We start from the raw sequence: 22,025 nt of genomic DNA on the forward strand, positions 1-22,025 counted from the left end.
AGAGTCACAGAATCATCCAATTCTGTTCTTTGCATTGGCACTGAAGCTGATGTGAATCATAACAGGAATATGCTCCTTAATAGAAACTTTAATTTTTAAGTGTTTAAAATATGAAATAAAATTTAAAAGTATTAACTAATGAACTCAATCCCAAGACACAGCAAACAGAGAAACAAAAACAGCTGAAATAAAAATAACCTCTCTTCTCAAACATTGTCCCTAAACAAAAGAAATTCCTCTCGAGGTCATCAAATCACCTTTTTTTTTTTGTAGCAAACTAAAATTAGCAGACATTCCTCTACATGTGCAAGGAAACCTTGCCATTGGCAGCTTTGTAGAGAAGCAAGAGGATGGTGGCTCCAAGTGCGCTCAGTGCAACTCTGTTCAGGTACCGAATCCTCCAGCTGGTGTCACCATCAGGCTGAGGAAGCTCACAGCAATCTTCAGCTTCGTCCATCTGAGGGAGGAGGAGGAGAAAAGCTTTACATGGCAATCTCACACACAAATATGAACATGAAAACACACAAAACGCTTTGGTTGGGAGCAATGTGATCTCATGTTGGAGCAGAGGGATAGCAGGTCATTTTAGCGCAATCCACTCAAGAATATGGCATTTTACTGGTCGCACAGTTTTTAGCAAAGACTGGCTGAGTTACTGCTGGATGGGAGTCCAACAGAGGTCGCCACGTTTTGAGGGTGACAGCAAGTCTGGTTCCACTGCACCACCACAGCATGACTCGCAAGTCTGAGTCACCTAAACTTCCTGTGCTGAAAGTCAGATCCTGGTCACAAAAGCATAATACCGTCCGCGAACTCTCAAGTCAGAGGTCTTCAGTGTCACACTGAATCCCTGTCATGTGAGAAAGTTGGAACTAAAAGTTCCGCTTCTGGTAAATATGACCTGGGAACTTGCAGTTTGGCAGTAAACCCAGACTTCAACAACTTCCTGAGTCCTGACATCACTAAGAAGGAAACTGTTCTGGTAAGTGCTGGGAAGGCAGCGTTCCCACAGGAGATCTATCCATCCATCCATCCATCCATCCATCCATCGAGAGACAGATTCACACACACAGACACACGTATATATACATATATTATGTCGTTTTTCAAAGCAATCGGTTTTCATGCTTTTTTTTTTTTAAGGTCAACTAATCAGAATTTACAATGAACCTTTTTTTGTTGGCTCTTAAGTATAAATTTGGAGGTTTGCTTTGAAAGCAGTGCCAAAATCAGTGTGTGGTGAGCTCCACCATATACAGCGAGTGTGTTTCAGGAGTGACTGTGTGTGTTTCCAGAAACAAGCTTCCATAGATGAGGTTAGCTTGTGTGTGTATAGGGCCCTTATGTCCTGGGCTGGGAGCCAGTGAGTCCAAATGGGCTCCATTGGCTGTCAGATTCCTGTTTGACACAACCCACACCCACCCCCACCCCTAACCACCGGTATCAACATACATACACAAATATCTACCTACACTATAAACATGCTTGCACACCTTTATCAGCTGCTAGCCCACCTCGGCCCATCTTTTTTCTCCACTCATAAACTCCCTCACCCCGCCAACCTGCGTCGTCTCCTCATTTCCCTCTACCCCCACCCTGGCCATTCCATCAGCCCGCTTATCCCTCCGCCTCGTCGTCTGTGTGCTGACAGGTGGATGTCACAGCGGTGCTGACTTATGGGCTGTGAGGATTCTGCCCTGTCAGGAACGACTCTCTCCTCTTGGAATACAAATGGAAATACGTGCGCACACACACACACACAGAGTCAGGTGCACACATGCAAGCACTCCCGCACATACCTGTTGGAGCTCGCCAGAAATCATATAGGCCAACACCCAACACAGACACCATGCCCTGTTCATGTTGCCTTAAATCCTTAGGAGTTAGGAGGAAAGCTGACAAAGACCACAGCAACCGTATAAAGAAGGAATTTTGATTTAGTTGTATTAAATATGAATGTGTTGGAGTCTGAACAATATTATTGGCATAACTAAAATCAGCTGATCACAGATTTATCTTTCTTAGTGTCAAAGCTGACAGACACAAACATTTTGTTTCCTATTTAAACATTGCACTTGGATTTTTAGTTACACTCATACCAGCAACATTTACGGTTTCATTGCTTTCAATGTTACTGTTGCATCAGAAGGTGATGTATCTTATATGAACCCAAACTTTATAATGTCCACTGTGGTCACACTATATTGTAGTTTGCAACAGGTTTTTTTTTTTAAATTGTAGCAGATGCAGAACCATGCATTAGCTTTGTCAGTCACAAACACACCCACACACACAAAGAGGGCTGAACATATATCTGCTGTTTCAATTTAAATTAATCCAAATCAAATTGAATCAAGAGATCAGTGACAAAATCCCAGAGCTGTAAACAGTATTCTGCCCAACTACAAATCTTTCTCACAACTTTTTCATAATCAAACATCAAGCCAGAAATCCTTTTCTGGCTCTAGAATAGCGTGTGGTGGTTTGCCAAGACGCCCGTTAGTTAATTTAATCAACCTCTTTCTATATAAATAAACACTGATTTTGAAACATAAAACTCGGGGCTTATATTCCATCTTACTGGTTGAAAACACGGCGTGAGGTGGTTTGTGCTAGTTTTTCCTTCCCCACTGTAGTAATCCATAAAGGCCAACAATGAAGAATAGCAGAGGTCCAACAATGTGTGTACAGTACGCGTGTATAAGTTTGTGTGCTGACCTGGCGAAGCAGATTGCGGAGGCAGATGACTTCTTTCTGCAGGTCATTGGTTTGGACCACCAGCTGATTGCAGACAGCCTGAGCCTCCATCTTCGGGTCCAGTGAGAAGACAAGCTACATGGATCAAATTCTGCTTCAGAAGTCTAGCTGGACTGAATCTTAGACAGACAGTGGGTGCACTCATTAAGGCACCTGGACTCATCGCAGTCAGATGACAAGAAGGGACATTGTCTATTGAAGCTGGAAAATTCCTGATGCTGAGGTGTCAGGTTTAACATTTACTTTAATTTGGCCACTGAATTGCTGCATAGAACTGCCCCAGAGTTGTAACCTATAAAATACACTGACTGCTACACAGGACGTGTACCTGAGAAGCTCGGCGGGGAAAACGGCTGACGACGCCCTGAATCGTCTCTGTCAAGTAGCAGCATTGCTGCCGCACGCTTATCAGGAAGTTTTGCAGCTCCTCACTTCTGCAAAACATGGGGAATTTATGGATGACGTTTGATTAAGACAAACAGAAGAGATTTTCTTTATAGAAGAATATATTTCTGCACAGCTACAATTTTATTTTACTGTTACACACTGCATATGCTATATAGACTATACTTGTTAGGTGCTCAGTTCATTGACTAACAAAACTAAACAATTTCAGTTAATGCAAAAATACATACTGTACTACAGCTTACTGAATGTAAGTTGTTTTACATCAATATATAGAGTGCATACCTTAAGTCTGCTATATATACACTGCAATTTGCATAACTAAACAATTATTGTGATAAACAGAAGTTAAATTCATTGTTCACCTTAAGAGCCACAGACTTTTTTATATTGTAGAATTTAAAACTATTATGTTTACCGTCCTTAACGTGAATATGTCCAAATAAAACAAAAGGCAAAGCCTGCTAACTATGCCCAGTAATGACAGGGTAGACTGATTAATAGTTTGGACCAAACTTTGTGTTAACATTCTTAATGCATCTCTTGAAGACCACCTCACTAAACTACAGAAAACTGAGCAGGTGGCCAGGCCCTTTCCCCCACCTCCTCCCTATGCTACCCCATGCCCTCCTCTAAAACATCCACCTTAAATGATTTGTTATTTATATTCATCCACCTCTCCATCACTCACTTCCCATCCCCTGGTCCTATGGGATATTGATAGCTCTTATCTTAATGGTACATTTCCCTTGCTAAGGGGACTGGGCAACCAGCCGTCATGGCCCTCCTCACACTCTGTCAGAGGGGCGAATAAACATTGTCAGTCAGCCTGTGCTGCACACTCACCTCCCTTCTCCTTGCTGTTAGTTTATCTAGGGAGGAGAGAGTGATGATGGGCCCCTGGTGGGAAGATCCTTGAAGGGATTGTACATGTGGCAGTGCTGATAAAAGGATGCATGTGTGACTTTCCAGGGAAAGTCAATTGGGCCTATCTGCCCTTTTTCAGCAGTGTCTTGCTCCATGCAGTGGTAGTATTTTGATTACTTGTAAACCCAGTTATATTTACCTTTACAGGCGTGATAAAAATCTCGAAGGCATTTCCTCCCTCAAAACATTTGGAGGACTTGAAACCTAAGTTGTCAGTGGAGCTTGAAACCATCTGCAGGACTGTATCGTGTCACCCACATGCACATAAACTATGGTTGATTGCCCCCCATTTAACAATTCCTCTATTTTCTGTGGAGTATGCAGGGCAGGATCAAAGCTGGAAGCCAAGTAACCTCCTTGCCAGCTAAGTCCTTTAGACATACAGTGTGTGGTGGGTCCTAAAGTATGAGAACGAAAAGGTAACATCTCAACTAGTAGAAATGCAAACTCTCCATCTGCCAGTTTATGGGGAGTCTTTTCCACATGGCACTGGAGAATTCACCAACGAAGACGAGACAACCCAACAACATACAAGGTCTTGATAATATCTCCTGTCTCCATCACTGGTGCCCTTTTCTTTAGTGCAGAAGACAAAGCAATGTGTTGCCAGTCAGTTGGAATCAGGAGCTCAGTGTTCCATCCACTGCCCACGATATCCTGAGTCAAGCTCAGCCGTTCTCTTCCAGCCTTGAAAAGTCCTGGTCTCTCCTTCACTTTTTTTTTTTTGCCCGATGGTTTTGAAGAAAATCTCAGACCGAACAAAATCCATTCTTCGTTTTTACTGTTTGCTGTCCCTTTCTGAAACAGCCAGGTCTTTACTGTAACTTCTTACGTCAAGAGAGCCACAGCAAAAAAGGTCTGGCCAAAATTCAAAGGACCTGCCTCAGCAATAGATTGCTTGAACATGGCTCTCTAGAATTACAAGCCCAGTGATTAGGAGAAAATGCAGTGGCACCATGTCAGAGGCTACACTGGAGCAGGCCCACCCATTACATGCTGAATCTTCAAGATCTACCAATTTCTACCAATTTCAGTTTTTCAATGCGAAGGTCCTGATCGAAATTTCCACCTTTTACCTCAACTTCCACCTCTTTGTCAGCCTGTCCTTCATTTTGTAGATAAGGGTGGTTAAAATTAGCAGGTCCACTTCTCCTGAGGATTCATGAAGTGATGGGGCGCAGTGCAATGGCTCTGTTTGGCCCCTGCCGCTAGCTTTCCTATGCTCATTGCAAACTCTCATTGCCTCTCACCTTACAAATCATTACAGCTCCGCTTAAACCATTAGTGCCTGGCTCTGGTCTTGGCTACGGAGATGGGAGGAGGGGGATATGGATCTAGGACAGTGAGATGCTCATAGGGCTGATGGATGACTTCCAGTGGAGGAGGACAGACAAGGCATGAAGGGTAAAATGTAGGAAGACTAGATGTGGGGGAGAGTTTAAAGTGTGCAGCTGACAAGTGTTTAAAAGTTTGTTACTACTGTCAACTTTTTCTTGGCTTTGTGCAGTGTGTTTGTGGAAAACTGTTTTTGCAACTGACAGCCTAGAAATTCTTAGCACACTGAAACAAACAGATTTTCAATTATTTTTAGAATTCTCATCACAATTTCTTATATTTGTAGTGTATTCTAGATAGAGAAAGTAAAGTGCACAAAATAAAAATGTATTCAGACTGTTTTAATCTCTTAATTGTGCCTTAGTTTTTTTGGTTGAAATAGCAGAGTTAACACATTTCTGACAATGTGTTTATTATTGAGGTCAAAGTGGGTGGAGTTGTACTGCGGTGCACTAGAAGAACTGGACCATCTCTTAGAACCACTGCAGTACAATAAAACACAGAATAATCACAATCTTTCTGTTAGTTTCAACCTACAAACTGAGAAACTGTTTAGGTTGTACAAGTAGATTTCAAGGCAGTGCCACTGTATTAGGTTGCATTATTATGCCTGATTAGTGTATGTGTGGTTACCAACCCACAGTCTGCAGCCCCCAGCTGGCTGAGTGTGTCCAGGTCGATTTTGTCCAGGTGCATCTGCTGCACAGCACTCAGCACCTTCTGCTGGTCCACTGGGTCTGTGATACCAATCTGACAGATGGAAATGCAACAGTCTTTTGTAATAACACAATGTGCGGGAGGTAATGTGAATCAAATCTACTATTCTTTTTGACGATTCATTGGCCTTAAAAACTCGCTATTAGCAGCTCATTTTCAAGATTCTTTTGTCAACTTCTACCTTTTCCAAGTCCTCCTTCTCCATGGCCAACAGGTCACTCCAGGTGATGTCATTTTCCTGTGCATGTGTATGTGAAAAACAGTCCCTCAGCAATTTACCAACTCAAACTCTGGCCCTTCGACCTGAAACAGATGTACCTGCATAGGGCTTTCTCACAGGTGATAACAATCTACCTGCGCCTGTCAAACATAGCTCTCACATCAGATAGTAACTAAAGTTTAAAGTGACTCTTACTTTAGGTCAAGCCAGTCCAAGGCACTACATCCATTATAAAACATCAAGTAAAATATGTAAACAAGGCATCTCTTTACATTTTCCCAAGCATGTAAATGTCATTCTGTCAATAATGCAGCTGATCTCGATGCCTTTGGGATCATTTTATCACACCCACAGAACAACAGCTTTCAGCTTGTCCCCTTTGGGGGTCACCACAGTGGAACATGTTCCAAACATGCCCTTCCATTTTATCCGGGCTCAGGACCGTCACCAAGATACCCCTTGATGTTGGGGTTCGGTTTTGATCCCGCAGCCTTTTGCATCCCAACTCATTGATCCACCAGGCAGCCCCATAGTAACTCACATATACTGTAGATTTATTACTGCACTGCTTAACAGCTTCCACAGCAAGAAGTACATTGAAATTTTATTCTAGCATGAAGAAAATACTTACAGTCATGGTGTCAGTCAGGTAGCCAAGTTCAAGACCATGTAGGAGGAGCTCAAGTTCATCAAGCTTGGTTACACTAAGGAATGGAAAGGAAGGAATTCACCTCGACTTTTATAGATCCCAAACTCCTGATGGACTGCGTTAACTTAAGTATGGAAAGAGCAAAAATTGCATGAAAACCATGAACAGGGATGTAAACTATCTTGAAAAAAACTGTTCAAAAGCTCAACATCTTCTTGCCTGTGACAAACGTTACACCTTGCATGTTTAAAAAGCTAGCCTGCTTAACTTTCATTAAGCAATAAACTATCTCTCTTCCAGGTCAAGTGTTCCTCACTTAAACTTCTGACCTCCTCACAAACAGAGAGAGTTGTGTTTCTCCTCTGAGAAGGCGTAAAAATGTCACTGAGTTCAGACAGAGACATCACAGTGTACACACAGCTTCAGTTTTACTGTTGACTTGACAAGCTTAACAAACAAGCCTCTACTCATGACGTAAAAGATACGAGAAATGCATTAATGGGGCTTTAATGTCTTTGTGGCTGAGTTGAGAGAAAGATCACAAAAATGTCCAAAGGTTTTAAAAGCTGCAACTCCTGCTGCCAGAAATGTTCAAAAACATTATTTTAGCCTAATGCTACCTGCCCAACCACAAGGGACCACACATTCATGAAAGAGGGTTATTATAATTTCTCTCTGGTTTAACAATAGCCAGGAAACACCTGCCGTACAGGCACCAATTCACAGAAGGCCCAACAGAGGGCGGCATGCACACAGGAGGCAGTGAGGTATGAAATACTGCTGTGACAACACAAGAGCAGATTACAAAATTGTGTTGTGTATTTAATTTTAGATGACAATTCTGTGCACGTGCTCCTTTATCTAACAGGTTTTTGTCCTGGAATAGGATCTGTGCATAAAATTGTTTTACAGCAGAATTTACAGCACAAGCAAGATGGTTTTGTGTCTGTCTCGATTTATTATCGGTCAAATCTGTGAGCACACAACTTGCTCTAGATTGCAACTGCTTCAGAGTCTCCATGATCCGCAACATAAATGTGCCTTTAACGGTTTTTCATGTCTCGTGTTAATTATTTTCTGTGATCTCTGTCCTGTTTTTCTGAATCACTGACTCACAAAAACTGGTTTGTGTCTCTCTTTGCCTTTTGCTGTATTGTATTCTCTGCATTGTGCTTTGCAAAGTCAGTATACATCACTTTCTCTCCAAAATAATGCTAAAAGTCCATTTATTTATATAGGGACAAATACACACACATTAATATTTACTTATTATTCACAGCCTTATCCTGGGTTGGATCATATATACAATGATTAAAAACTTACTTTATGTTCCTATGTTACAATTTGGGATTATCTAATCTTCTCACTTACTGTTTACATACAACTCAAGTGATGGTGATAATCATATTGTGTATTATGTCAAAATACATAATTTAAGTGAAGGATGGACATCCATGAATACATATCATAATACATATAATGAGAGACTTAAATAATATTTCATTACACATAATCCTGCTCCCTATTGGGCTGGAGGGGTAAAAACTATGCTTTCACATGAAAAACTGTGATGCTCCAAAATCCTTTAAAACATAATTAACAGGGACAGTATTATCTTCATTAATGCAGTCAGTCAAAGCTCAAGACTTAAAGCTATTTACTGCAGGACTCTAGTCATCTTACGTTTTCTTGGAAGACGGTGTTTCAGCATTAGTTTTGACGAACTTTGACAGTGTGTCCTCTGTGGAGCTGAAGGCCTGCACGTTAGGAATGTGGGTTGATGAAGCCAGGATCCTGGCTATCTGTGGGTAGACAGTGGCATGAGGCCAAACACACTTTTTATTTAACAGAAACATACAATAAAATACATTGTCACTTTAAAAAGCTATACAAACATCACGTTCATAGTATATTTATTTCCTATAATACCTACACAGTGGTATATTTGTCTATATGTTATCTATGAACATGCATCAAAATTACTTTGGGCACCTGTGTGTGTTTGAAGCTTGTGGCCAGCTCTAAAGGATTCTTGCCAGTCTTGGTCCTTATGGTTTGATCTGCTCCCAGATGGAGAAGCTTTAGCACTGCCTCCTCATTGCCATACTGCACTGCAATAGACAGAGCCTGGCAGAAGGTGTTTGCATTACTTATTAACAAACAAATAAATAAATCACGTATCCAACAGTAAAATGTGTCTAACACAAAAAACAGCACACACTGTGTATCCATCGCCATTCTGGACGTTAGGATCTGCTCCATGGGACACAAGCAGGTTGATGACCTTACTGTAGCCATCTCTGGCAGCCAGCATTAGTGCGGTCATTTGACAGCTAAATAGAAAAAGATTTAAAAAAAAAATAAGGAAGTGATGAGGTTAGAAGACTCCCAAGAGGTGGCAGCAAAGAGAATAATAAGCTAAAACCATAAGAGAAAATAAAAAAAAGGGACACAAGGAAACCATAGGAAGGAAGATTTAACAGAACAAAACAAAAACAAATACATTGAAAAGAAATGAAAAGATATTAAAAAAACTCTTTAGTTCAGTGATCCCACAATGGTGCAATGAGCTACCAAACTCTGCTCACTGATGAGCTTCACTCCCAATATTGAAAAAAACTGCTGGAAACAGTAAATGTCAATTTAAAAAAAGGGCATGGGGACACTATTGAACAAAATAATGAAAGGTACAGAGACACCACCAGGTGGCAGCAAACTCTCTCTGTGTGTGTGTAGAAAAAAATTATATTATATACATAAAAAATAGAAAAGATGTGCAAGAACTCTAATTCAGCCCACTTACTGTTTCAGCCGTTTCTTAGAATCATGGCGGAAAAACATAAATATCAAAAGAACAGCAGCGGATTCTTCAGTCCTCTTGATTTGTTTGTTTAGCAACTTTCAAAACACACCACAGCCAGAGCTTGAACGTGCCAATCAAATGGATTAAGAGCAGGTAGGTGGAGTAGGCTGCACAGTGGTTTGAAGTGATTCCACAGATGCTTTAATACATTGTTGAGCAGTGAGTCTAGTTTGCAACTGGAATGCATAGTAAAAACCAAATGAAGCCATACACAGACTGCAATGCATCAGTGAAAATGTGCAGCTTAGTCATTTTTTTTCCAGTCAGGCTACTAATGTACATTGACACAGGAGGGGTGATGTCATCTTATCTTGTAAAAAAAAAATAAATAAAAAAAGCCAAAAGAAAAATGATTTTCAGACTATGATAAACAATGCTGCCATGTATTGGAACTCGATAAGCATGAAAACTCATTGATCACTTACTCAAACCAGCATATTTGGAGTTTCAAATGTCTCACCAGTACCCGAAGCACCAAACCTAAATGAGTGCAGTGCCTTACATTAAAAAAAAAATAAATAAAGAGGCTACGATGATTTCAGAGTCCATACGTAGTGCAGCTGCCAAACTCTGTAAATCACAAACTGCTAACCCACCTCTATAAAGTATGCATAACAAAATTGAGGATTTCTTTAAGCAGATAGCCTTTGATGGACACATTGGCTAAAAACTGTGATCGTGATTGAACAACTCTGACCTTTGTTTGTCTGTGGCCTTCGCACGTTTTCGTCTATCTGAAAAAGGGCTGTACTTAAACCACCGCTGCTACAGTACTTCTTATCACCTCGGACTCAAACGCAGCGAGTCCGTGTGTGAGAAAACACATTAATTCAGAGGGATGGGAAAGTCCAAGGGCAATTTATCACTTAGTGCTCTATGCATTTGTGAGAAGAAGAAAAAGAGACAAAGACAGAGAGGAGAGCTTGTCCAGTCCTTACAACTTCAAAAGGGCTGCTTGAGGGTTAAAAGTTGGTTTTCTGGCTAAAGTTAGAACAAGAACACACTTGAACAGCCACCAACCAGCTAGCGGATATGTACTGTGTGTGCATGACAGAAAGGGAAAGAAGTCCCAGATCTGTGGATATAAAAACTATACACAAAGCAGCATTCGCTTGCCAATCGTACCACACCTCTCTCGCTCATCACTAATAGCTATAGCTACTTTTAATTGAGAACACGTTTGATAGAAATTTGCAAATGGCTCTATAAGCATTGCCAGTGCACTCATGCACCCATTTTGGTGGTCAATCTATGATGGGACAAATGGTATTTCAACATGCAGAATGATCTGAAAAGCTGCTGCCATGGTCTGAATTGTTCCAATAGTATCGCACACCACCAAACTAGGGACAGATGCTTAGGGACCGGCAGCCTAACATTAGCCAGTGGCATTAATTGTAGGGGCTAGAAAGACACACATGCATTCATGCTTGTCTATGATTGTGTGAAAGAGAAAGAGGGTAGAAAAGGATGAGCAAGACTTTAAAGGAACATTCTGTAATGTTATGTCTGCGCTAGCAACAGGTGTGTTTATGTCAATATTTATTGCCGAATGGATAGAAAACTTTCCCTTTATTTACGGTCTTTTAGGAGGCGCAAAATATTAACTTCTGATGACTAAAACACTTAAATGCATGTATCTGAATATAATTAGAAAGTCCAAAAGTAGTAGTAGTAGTAGTAAAGGGTGATTAGCTTTAGAAAAGTACCTTTCATAATTGTCATTATTATTTAGAGATGGAGATAATCATTTAAGTACTTTTTAATTAGCAATTTTACATTATGAAACTCATACCATTGTGATTATAGTATGCGTTCTGGAAATATAAACTACAAAGAAATGTTTGTTCCAGACATTTGAATCCCATTTACCACAGTTTACTTAGTGTTTTGCTTTGTCACTCTGAGTTTGCACGTACTTGTTATCTATAATGTTGGCAACAGAATTGCAGACTTTTGTACCAATAAATTACTTTGATTGTAAAGTGCGCTAAAAGTTTTGTTTGTTTAATAGGTGTGAATTTGTGTGGAATGTCAGAGTATTGAACATCCTTCTAAGCAGTAAGCACAAACTACATCTTACCTCCCCCCCCAAAAAGTTAATGTTCTACATGAACAAACAAATCTATTCACTTTCCACTACACTCATTAATCAGTCACTTCCTCTTTGACCCAAGAGAATGGGACAGGTAGTCATTCATTTCCATTTTTATGCCATTGCTACTGTATTTTCCCAAGGGTGGGTTTGAAGTGGGACTTGTACCAAGGTCACTCTCACAGTGTAATAGTGTGCTTTGTGTATGTGTCAAGCTTTGACTGGTTTCCAAATGAAAACGGATCAATATGCAGACAGTTCAGTGTAAACATCATTTCTGATCTTGCAAAAACAAAAACAAAAAAACTTGTCGTTTCGAGGCAAATGCACAGTATCTCACACTGGCTTCCAGTAAACCCTAAAAAAAATAAGCAAATAAAAACAAAAACAAAAACAAAAAAAAAACTAATGACAGCAATTATCTCATTACATAAAAATATTACCTGCTTTATGAAATTAGCGACTAACATGTTGTCAATCGCAATCATCTTATTTTTGTTATGTGACAATTACCTCTTAATCAATTTTAAAGCACCAATTATAATAACTTAATACATTTTTAAAAACACAAGTCCAAGTCAAATGTGAATTTTCATCATATTAATTTGAATTATACAGTATGTCTTATGTCTACATTAAAGACTCTGACTCAGTCATTCCATTGCTTTTAATAAGTTTATAAATGGGAAACTATCTGAAAAACAACAATTTACCGGTAGCAGATAAAGATGAAGAGAAAAATTTTGGGTAATACCATTTTTTCCAAACAGACATTCCACAGCAGGTTATAGAAGTCTGAACTGAAATTATGCTTATGTCACTGTGTTTAAGGACGTCAGCAAATATGGGTAAGAGATAGGGGGTTGCAATAAAGCGTATACATAGACCACCCAAATCTCCACAACATATAATGCAAACGTGTGTCTGGTATGCTAATTGGCTGATCCAAGTCAGGTTGGGAAGCAAAACATTTGACAACATATTTAAAGTCTGCACAAATACCAAAGAAACAGCCACAAAAACATTGGTGAAAAATCAGATCATACCAGTGAAGATTTAAAAGAAAAAAAACAAAAAACAAATGAAGGCAATGGACCCCACATCGCGTTCCTGCAGGACTTTGAAAGATGACAGAGAATGCTTGTTTACATTAGGACTGAGGGACGAGCAGCTGGTTTTAATCATTGGTTTGATATTCAGACGTAAGAGGTGATGAGGAAGAGGAGGTGGTTTATCCTCTGCAGCCACATGAACCTCATATTCTTCTTTTGCTCTTGATGTTGCAGGCTGTTGGCCCCTTCTCCTAACCACCTCCCCCCATCTGCATCCTTCTGTGTCTTGTTACTTTGCTTCAAATATTTTGTCTGGGAAGGAACCAATGCATTTGCTAACGCTACAGTGTGTCCATGTGTTTCATGGGGGGGTGGGGAGTTATGCATGTATTGGTATACTTGCACTGCAAAGAGATTTAGGGAAAGCTAAAAACAAAGCCACTGGGGGCTACATCTTTACTTTGACATGGCAAAAATCCACATAAAGCTCCACTTTAATAAATACAGAATTACTAGAATCAGTCTCAGATAATGTTGACTGTCAAAACAACTTCAATGTGTAGGCAATAGACAAGATATGCATTTTTTGGGACACTGGTTATCTCAATATTGAGCTTTTTTATTTATTTTTTGTCCTTTCGGCTTATCCCGTGAGTTCAGGGTCGCCACAGCGGATCATTTTACGAATGTTGATTTGGCACAGTTTTTACGCCGGACGCCCTTCCTGACGCAAACCTCCCCAATTTCTACCGGGCTTGGACCGGCACTGCACAGCTGAGGATGGGAATGGGCTGCTGGGGGTTCAGTGTGTTGCCCAGAGACACTTCGATATATAGCTGGGATAGGGGATCAAACCACTGACCCTGTGGTCTGTGGATGACTGCCTTACCGAGTAAGCTACAGCTGCCCCTCAACAGAACAGACACTTTTACAAGGGTCCACTTTAGAGAAATTGAGTTTTTCTGTATAAACTACTACTTTTTATATTTAGGACATTAGCAACAGGGCTAAAATTACCTTTTGCCAGTGTCCTGCATCTGTCCCAAAGTCTACTATTAACCATCCCAGACTTGACAACCATGGTCCCAAATTATTATTATTATTTCCTCTACATTACAAGTTGTCTAATATTTTGTTTTGGTAGCTCGCTCACCAATTCACATAGTCGGTTTCTTACTGTACTTCATATCTGTTTGGTCAATTACTGCAACATATCAAATTTACACAGACAGTCTTAGAATACACAGTTAACAGTTTAGCTTACTTTAAACACCAACAGCAAAAATATCAACTAATGAATAATTTCATCAGTATAGAGTACATTTTTTAAATCAGTGTACTCACAATTATCTTAATCTTTAGTCTATTTGGTTCTTCCATTCTGCTTTGTATGCCCTAAGAGAAATATCCCACTTCCAAGTGTAACCGTTTCTGAACTTTACATCTGCAATATAAACAATAGCACACCAAATGGTTATAGTAGCTTCAGGAGAAGCTGGTATTAAGCTTGCAACTGCAAGTGGTGATACTTTTTTTCATTTATTTTGTCCACCCCATTCAGTGAGGACTGGCTGGATTTTCCTGTCTGCATTACAGTTCAACGGCAGCACAACAGCCTCCAAAATGTAGTCAACCTCTCTGGGTCTAAACACAACATTTTTACCTTCGTTAATATATTTACTGCAGGACTGTAGGATTAGACTGACTTAGTTTGAGCCTAATAAACAGAAATGAATCCATCCATATCTACAACAGCAAAGTTGCCAGATAGAGTCAATAATATGTCCCTTAACTAAAAGGAAATTGCGTGAAGTTTATAAGAAAAACATTTTTCTGAGTGATATGACCACATGTCTGATACAATCTCAACAAAGTAACACAGCAAGAGAAGGACCCCCACATTTCTGCTAAAATATCCCCACTGCACTGCTTGGAAAAAAAAAAAAAAAAAAACTTAATGAGAAAAACTGGTTGCAAGCTCTTTTACATGACCTTGTATCTTTGTTTACCTTTTTGGCTCTTTTCTATGGTATTGGAATTGCCCGACTGCGTGGCAGGTGCTTACCATTGCTAGCTGGTGAACCATTTCGATAAGTAGAATCAGTGGCTAAACTAAACGTGCCAAAGTCTAGATGCGAGGCAGTTTGAAAGAGGGGCCAAAGCACACCGCTGTAAGGGAAAAGTGTGTGCTAGATTTATAAGCTAAAAGAAAACACGCGCATTGTTGCAAAAGGAAATAGGGGCACAATAATAGTTCTATTTCAACTGTTTTCATAATCATTGAAAGCCATAATCACAAATGAAATGAAAATCTATTTAACTGCACAGCCCTTACACAGGTAGCAGAATAAAACCTTGTTTGTCATAGCCAGGTAGTCTCGATAGTGGTTATGCATGGACTTGCAGGCCAAAGGACATCTATTCATCCAGACTAAGAAGTTATATTTTAATATGTAATAGGCTCTAACAGTGCATTGAAACCACTGTATGTTTGCAGAACAGAGGTTTCACAGAATGTAGCCTGTTTCACCTAGACATCTGCTTTGGACATTTGCACCTACAATTAACCAAAACCATGCTTACTGGTTTCCATCCAAGTGTGTACAAAAGCTTCTAAAATCTTCCCGGCCACCCCTTACACCCAGTGTGTTTGTTTGTCTGTCTGTCTAATACCCTTCTGTACATGCACATGCCATAACAGGACATTCCAAACAAAACACACAAATATACACACACTGTATGGAGTACTGTGGTGCATAATGCTACCACATGGCAGCTAAACATAACGAGAACCATCAGAGGAAATCTGATCCAGCACCTCTGGTTTTTTCCTCCCCTGTACAAGCCTGGAGTTTTTTTTTTTTTACTTGGCATAAATCAATGGGGATTAGACACACCATGACGTATTAAAAATCCCAAAACTTTTCTGTTTTTACCTGCTCTCAAAACTGACCTGTCCGCCACATTAGGATCAACATTTCTGGACAACAGAAGCTCCACGCAGCGTGCAATTTTGTCTTCGGTGGCAGTTGCAGTGCAGCTGGCCATGAGCACGGTCCAGTGATCTGTGGGCAAGAATGCATTAGTGTGGTACTACACCTTCAGTCTTACAGCGGCCAAGTAGCCAACAAACCAGCAGTTTTGATTACTTACTTACTTACTTACTTACTTACTAATAAGGTGGTTACTATTTCTAGTATCATAAAAATACAAGAGAATACAATTAAGAGATACATATCCATGAACCCAATTTCTTAACTGCGGCTCAGTTTCAACTCTGCCCAGCTACCACAAGATTTCCATAATATATATTTTTAAATTATTTAAAATTGGCATTTAAGTATGTAGTAATATTAGGAATTAATGTAGTTATTAGTAGCAATGTACACATTATTGAAGGCTTGCTTTTAGCCAGATAGGAGCAAGTTCAAGATGTTTAATGATTATGGACCCCGTTTCTTTGTCCACTCTCACCGCCATTATATATTGACTTTCTACCAAGTAGGACAGGCTGGACTCAACGCCACTTCCTTTTGTTACCAGGTACTTTGTTCTCCACAGCGAGTGAAGTGGCTGATGCCGGCCAGGCCAAAGACTGGTTGCTCAAAGTTAACGTAGTGGTGGTAACAGTTCTTTCTGCAGTCTGCGGTGTTTTTGGAATTCTTGGGGACGGTACCTAAAAAAGTACTAAGCACTATCCAGGATGATGTGATGATCTAATGAAAAAGCTACAATGGTTTGCAAATGTGCAGCAATGCCTACAAAAAAAGAAAAAGCCCCTCTAGAGTACACTGTAGTTACCTCACTTAAATAAAAAGTTGTTATGTTATCCTCATAGCTAAGCGTGAGTACACTATTTAGTGAAACAAATTAAAAAAGGAAAGAGAAGGACCATTTCTTCATCACAATGAAGTCATACATCATGCGGTAATAAGGAAAATCTGAGATGAGAACATGGTGATTGAGATGGATAGCCATTTATCTGGCATCAGGAAGTGTGGCAGCTTTTATAGGCCTAAGTGACTTCAGAGGAGTTGTCTCCCTATCTTATCCTGATAAGGCTGCTCTGAGACCCATGGCAATGCATTCAATTCCTGTTTTGTTCCGCCAATGACTAAAGTCCCCAACTTGTGTGTATCACAGTATGTATCCAAGTGGATTTGTGTGCTTTCCTGTATGTAAATGCATGCATACCACTATATCTGTATGTGGGTTTCTGTGTGTTTGCGGGTGTGCATGTTTGGCTCTATATCTGTGTGCAAGTGTGTGTGTTTACATTATGTGTGTGTGGGTGTAAACCAGACTGACTGGCTTGCGTCTACAGAGGACTGGAGTAAATAAATCTGAGGCCTGAGAATTGGTGCAAGGGTATGACAGCAGCATGGTGACCGTTATCAATCACTCATGCATTCCTCTGCTCGGCCTCACTGCTTGGATAAACGCCACCAGGACGTGACCACACGTCATCCTCCCGTTTAATTGCTTCCTTCATCTGCCTCGAGCGTCAGATACCAAAGCTTTGTGAAATCAGTCACACACACACACACACAGTTTAATCTGACACTCGGGACTGAGAATTAACTGACATCAGATATCAAAAGCACCACTAGTGTGGTGGTTCCAAACTGGGGTCTGGGAACTTCCATGGCTACAGGAGGGTTCCTAGAGGATACCCCCAAAAAATAAGAACGCAATGGTCTCAAAATAATTTTTTGCCGCAACAACAAATGTGACAGGAATACAAGATTGACATGTCAACACTGTTGTTTAAAATGTGACTTGTGGTGTGGATGTGGTTAGAGTTTTGTTGTGAAAGACAATGTGCAAACTTGCACCAAATCGCTCACCATTTGCCTATTCTGTATTCCACATAGTGTATGGTTTACTGAGTGTCCTGTTTTCAGAACTCTTCTGCACCTTCCTATGCACTTAAATCTATTGAAAAAAACAAAAACAAAAAAAAAACAACAACTTCCTTTCTATTTTTTCTTGCATTAGCAATTCATGAAATGTAAACACTTTTCTGATGGGACTCTGCTTTGATGTTTTCCCCTTAACTTACATTTTTGCTTGCCTTGTCCCTCACTTGTAAGTCGCTTTGGATAAATGACTAAATGTATTGTACTGCTGTTACACACAATGTGGAAATGTTTAAGTAAGAAAAGAACGAAAAACTCCTGGTAACTAAACTTTTAGTAGTCATAAACTATAACTTAAAGTTACATGCTGTTTTCCGTTATGTTTATGCCTTGCCAGTGTTGGGTTAAATCCCAGCAGATAATCATTTTGTCATTAATACGTCACAAAAGAAATGCCTATCCCATTGATCAATTTACCAATTGCATTAGAAATTGCTTATGTTGTCTGAGCAGCAGGCCAAAAATTTAATCCCCATATTTGAGAACTTGAAATCAGCAAGTGCTTTATAAACATTTAATTACCTGTCAAACGTTTTTTCAAATGAGTTGATCAGGTACTGTTTGCTGGGACTTCAGGAAAAAGCTAAAAGTCACTGACATGCTGAGGTTAAGCCTTGTTTGCGGTTTTGTCTGATACATCACTGAAACTTTTGCCAACACAAATTATGAAAACCCACTCACCTACTGCTAACAGCCATCTTAAAGAGGAACAGGTGCTTCTATTAAACCATAGCTACCCCACCTCCCACCGTGTGGCCTAATTATCTCAAATCATTGAGACGGCAAAAAACAAATGCAAATAGCAATAACATACAACCATAACTGTAACAAAATTGCAATATGGCTCAGATCTACTTTAAGATGTGTTGCCTGACCATTTTGGAAATCAAAAGGGTCAATAATTGTTTCAGCACCCACAAATACAAAAAACAACATGATACGCAGACATTTATAGTCTTCACTCTGCAGTTCAGTTGATCAGTCCCTGCAGAAATGTGCAATGTTGCAATTCCCACAATTAATTCACTGGAACACGCATTAAAATTTTTAGAAAAGCTGTGAGAAAACAGGAACTATAGGCTGCAGCAATCAAAATCACCCACCAGATAATACGGGGACTGATCATTCCTTTCTGGCCTTCACACACACCACCACACAGCTGGTTGTGAATGTCAGATTGTTGGTTTTAAAATGTTACAAAAATGGTGGAAGACAGACAACCTTTTAAATCATAGTTGCCGTTCAATCGCCATTAAACACTGTGCAATACTGGACTGAATCTCAACAGTAAAATCAAATGTTTCTTATCCTGAACTGTATCTTTCTATCAGGGTTTTCTATCATGTTTTTTGTATATATAACTGAAGAATTCTTAGCATGGTAGACTTCTTCCCCTATGCTTCTTTTACCCAGACTGACCTCGATGCAACAGATGCCTTTAATTGTTCTTGTTTTGGGACTGGGGTGCAATGTGTATGAACTAAAACAACCCAAAGGATTAGTGGTGTGTTTCTGCAAGAGTTCCTCTTTGGCGTCATCGCCATTAAGTAATGTCAGATGAACCATATTGGTGAAGAGGCTGGATTGGTTCAGTGCTCCGTGGCTGTAGCTGGTTAGGAAATTGAAAAAAGGTGCCACAGGGAAACATAGCTCAACACCAGTGTAACATGGGCCGTCAGGAAGATTAGGTATGGCTGTTTCATATCCAAGCCTAGAAGGCAGCACTGTAATGGTATTGCCTAATCAGACCATTAACCCTAATTTCTTTTGTGAAAGGAGTTGGGTAAGGGATCACCAAGAGGCCAGTAGAGTTTACAATTGTATATCCTAGTATCAAGCCTCAATACAAGACAGAATAGAGGTGTCTGCCTAATTTAAGCTTTTGAAACTGACCCAGCAAATGTTGTGATCCACATTGGTCTAACCTTTGCTGAAGTTGGCACTGGCTCCTCTGTCCAGTAGCAGTCTGGCCAAGTCATAATTAGCCACACTGACAGCACACATGAGGGGAGTCCATTCAAAGCCAAGCCTGGTGTCCACATCCATACCTGCCCCCACCAAAAGACCAAGTTGAAATCACAATGAAACATTCAGAAAAATAAACTTAAATACATTTTAACTTGCACTATTTAAACTGTGAAATTGAAAAGAGTACTTGCCATCTTTCAGCAGCTGTTCTACAATCCCAATGTCTCCTTCACTGATGGCTCTCTTCAACAATGACAAATTATCTTTGGCGTGAAGTTCAACAGCATCCAGATCCTGTGAAAATAGGAGAGAGATTTTTTATTTTTTGTCCCATCGGCTTATCCCATAAATTCAGGGTCGCCACATTTGTCCGCATGTTGATTTGGCAGGTTTTTTTTGTTTGTTTGTTTGTTTAGCCCAGTTACCACAGGGCTTGGGACCGGCACTGCAGGGCTGGGGATGAGGTTGGGCTCTAGGGGGTTCAGTGTTGGTCGGTAGGCGGCCACTCTACCAACTGAGCCCCAGGAGAGAATCAGGATAAATAAGCCAAAAAAAATAAAAATAAAAATCTTCCCCCAAAATCAAGTTTACCATCTAGAAAACTGGGTGTGTGTACGTTTGTGAATGCAAGTCCCGAATTTCTGGAAATAAAATTCCACGTCATCACACGCGTTATCTTTTCAAAAATAATGCAGTTGAGAAATTGGCACCGGCTCTTTGTACTTGGTACATTTTTAAAAACACGTGTTGCAGCTGTATTAATTCTCTGACATATGTGGATCAGTGGGTAGAGCATCGGGTTGGGATGCAGAAGGCCGGGGGATCAAATCCCACCACACCCGGGGTGTGGCACCGCCCGTGCACCAAGTACTACCTTGATGCCATACCATGGTCGCGAGCCCGGCCTTAAATGGGAGGTTTGCAGCAGTAAGGCGCGTAAAAAAAATAAAAAATAAAAAACCGTGGAGGGACAAGCCGTTGATCTTTTACACATTTGCGCTGTAACGCTGGTTGACTCTGGGCATTGCAGCAGTTTCGAAACTACTCCATTTTTTTATTTTAATGTTGCTGCACAATAAGGCCGAATTAGCTTATTTCTGAACCAAGAAAGTGGTGAAAATATCTTAGCACTGTCTTAGCTGACGATCGTGACTTGCCGTAATTAGCTATTTGTGCTAGCTAGCTAACGTTGACGTTCAGTGCCAGTTAGCATTAATCCATTGAGGAAAAGATAACGTTTACTAAATTAGCAAACCTTGATGGAAGAAGACTTCTTATCCAAATCACAGCCGATATCCCACTCGTCATTACTGGCGTCACTTTCATCCCCAGCTGGGAAAGCATAATCCATGAAGCTGGTCATCATTACGGCCAGTAAGGTATGTTAACGAGCTAAAGTTTGAGCGTATAAGCCCGCCACAAGAACCGGCTCTCAATGGTCCAAGCAGGTGACCTGTGTGGGGGCGGTGCTTAACATGTAGCCACTCCCACATGCCCCGTGAGCTAATTAAGGGCCTTTAGTTAGTTAGTCAGCCATGTTCAGAAAAAAAAAAAAAAAAAGACGCCTTGCTGTGGTGTTTCTCGCAGTTAAGCTAGGTTGAACATAATGTTACCTGCTCTTGAATGCTGAAATATCAGATGGGTAATGAGCCTTCAGTCAAGAACACCAGCAGTCTCCGTAAATATCGAGCAGTTAATGCATACTAGCATTTATTTCTCTGTTCAGGTCCAGTATGGTTTCAGCTACGAAGTCTGACTTCTACCGTTTTGAAGTTCTTGGTATAAGGTAAGTGTCTCGGCGCATATTTCTGTTTTAACACAGTTTTTTTAGTGGTTTGGTTTCCACATCTTTTCCAAATCCTAATATTAATCGTTTTCAAGCACCTGGAGGCCTTCTGTCCACCTAGTACCGACTACCTACCCAGTATTTTAATGTTGACACTATCTAATGACATGATAGATTATGTCAGTGACTTGACTTTAATTTTAGTAATATTTTGTTTTTTCATAATTATCTTTAACTGTGGGAATATAAGTGACTGTGTTTGTGTACTGCAGTGGGTCGCAAACCATGCTCCGCTTGATTTCCAGCTATCTCTACCTTAGGCACAGCTGATT

The 22,025-nt window shown here is 40.3% G+C and overlaps 1 protein-coding gene across 1 annotated transcript; it reads right to left on the reverse strand.

Moving 5' to 3' along the window:
- Window positions 1-187: 187 nt before the first annotated feature.
- Window positions 188-21,270, reverse strand: asz1 (ankyrin repeat, SAM and basic leucine zipper domain containing 1). Its single transcript, XM_067493062.1, has 13 exons — window positions 21,163-21,270; window positions 20,099-20,201; window positions 19,865-19,987; window positions 15,974-16,085; window positions 9,232-9,343; window positions 9,003-9,137; window positions 8,694-8,812; window positions 6,993-7,065; window positions 6,323-6,379; window positions 6,062-6,174; window positions 3,086-3,191; window positions 2,719-2,832; window positions 188-457 (listed from the first exon to the last, which is right to left on the reverse strand). The coding sequence occupies exons 1-13, from the start codon at window positions 21,268-21,270 to the stop codon at window positions 299-301; spliced, it is 1,434 nt and encodes a 477-aa protein (XP_067349163.1). The 3' UTR covers window positions 188-298.
- Between the last annotated feature and the right edge of the window lie 755 nt (window positions 21,271-22,025).

This window comes from Channa argus, chromosome 23, assembly GCF_033026475.1.
Source record: "Channa argus isolate prfri chromosome 23, Channa argus male v1.0, whole genome shotgun sequence".
Taxonomy (NCBI): Eukaryota; Metazoa; Chordata; class Actinopteri; order Anabantiformes; family Channidae; genus Channa; species Channa argus.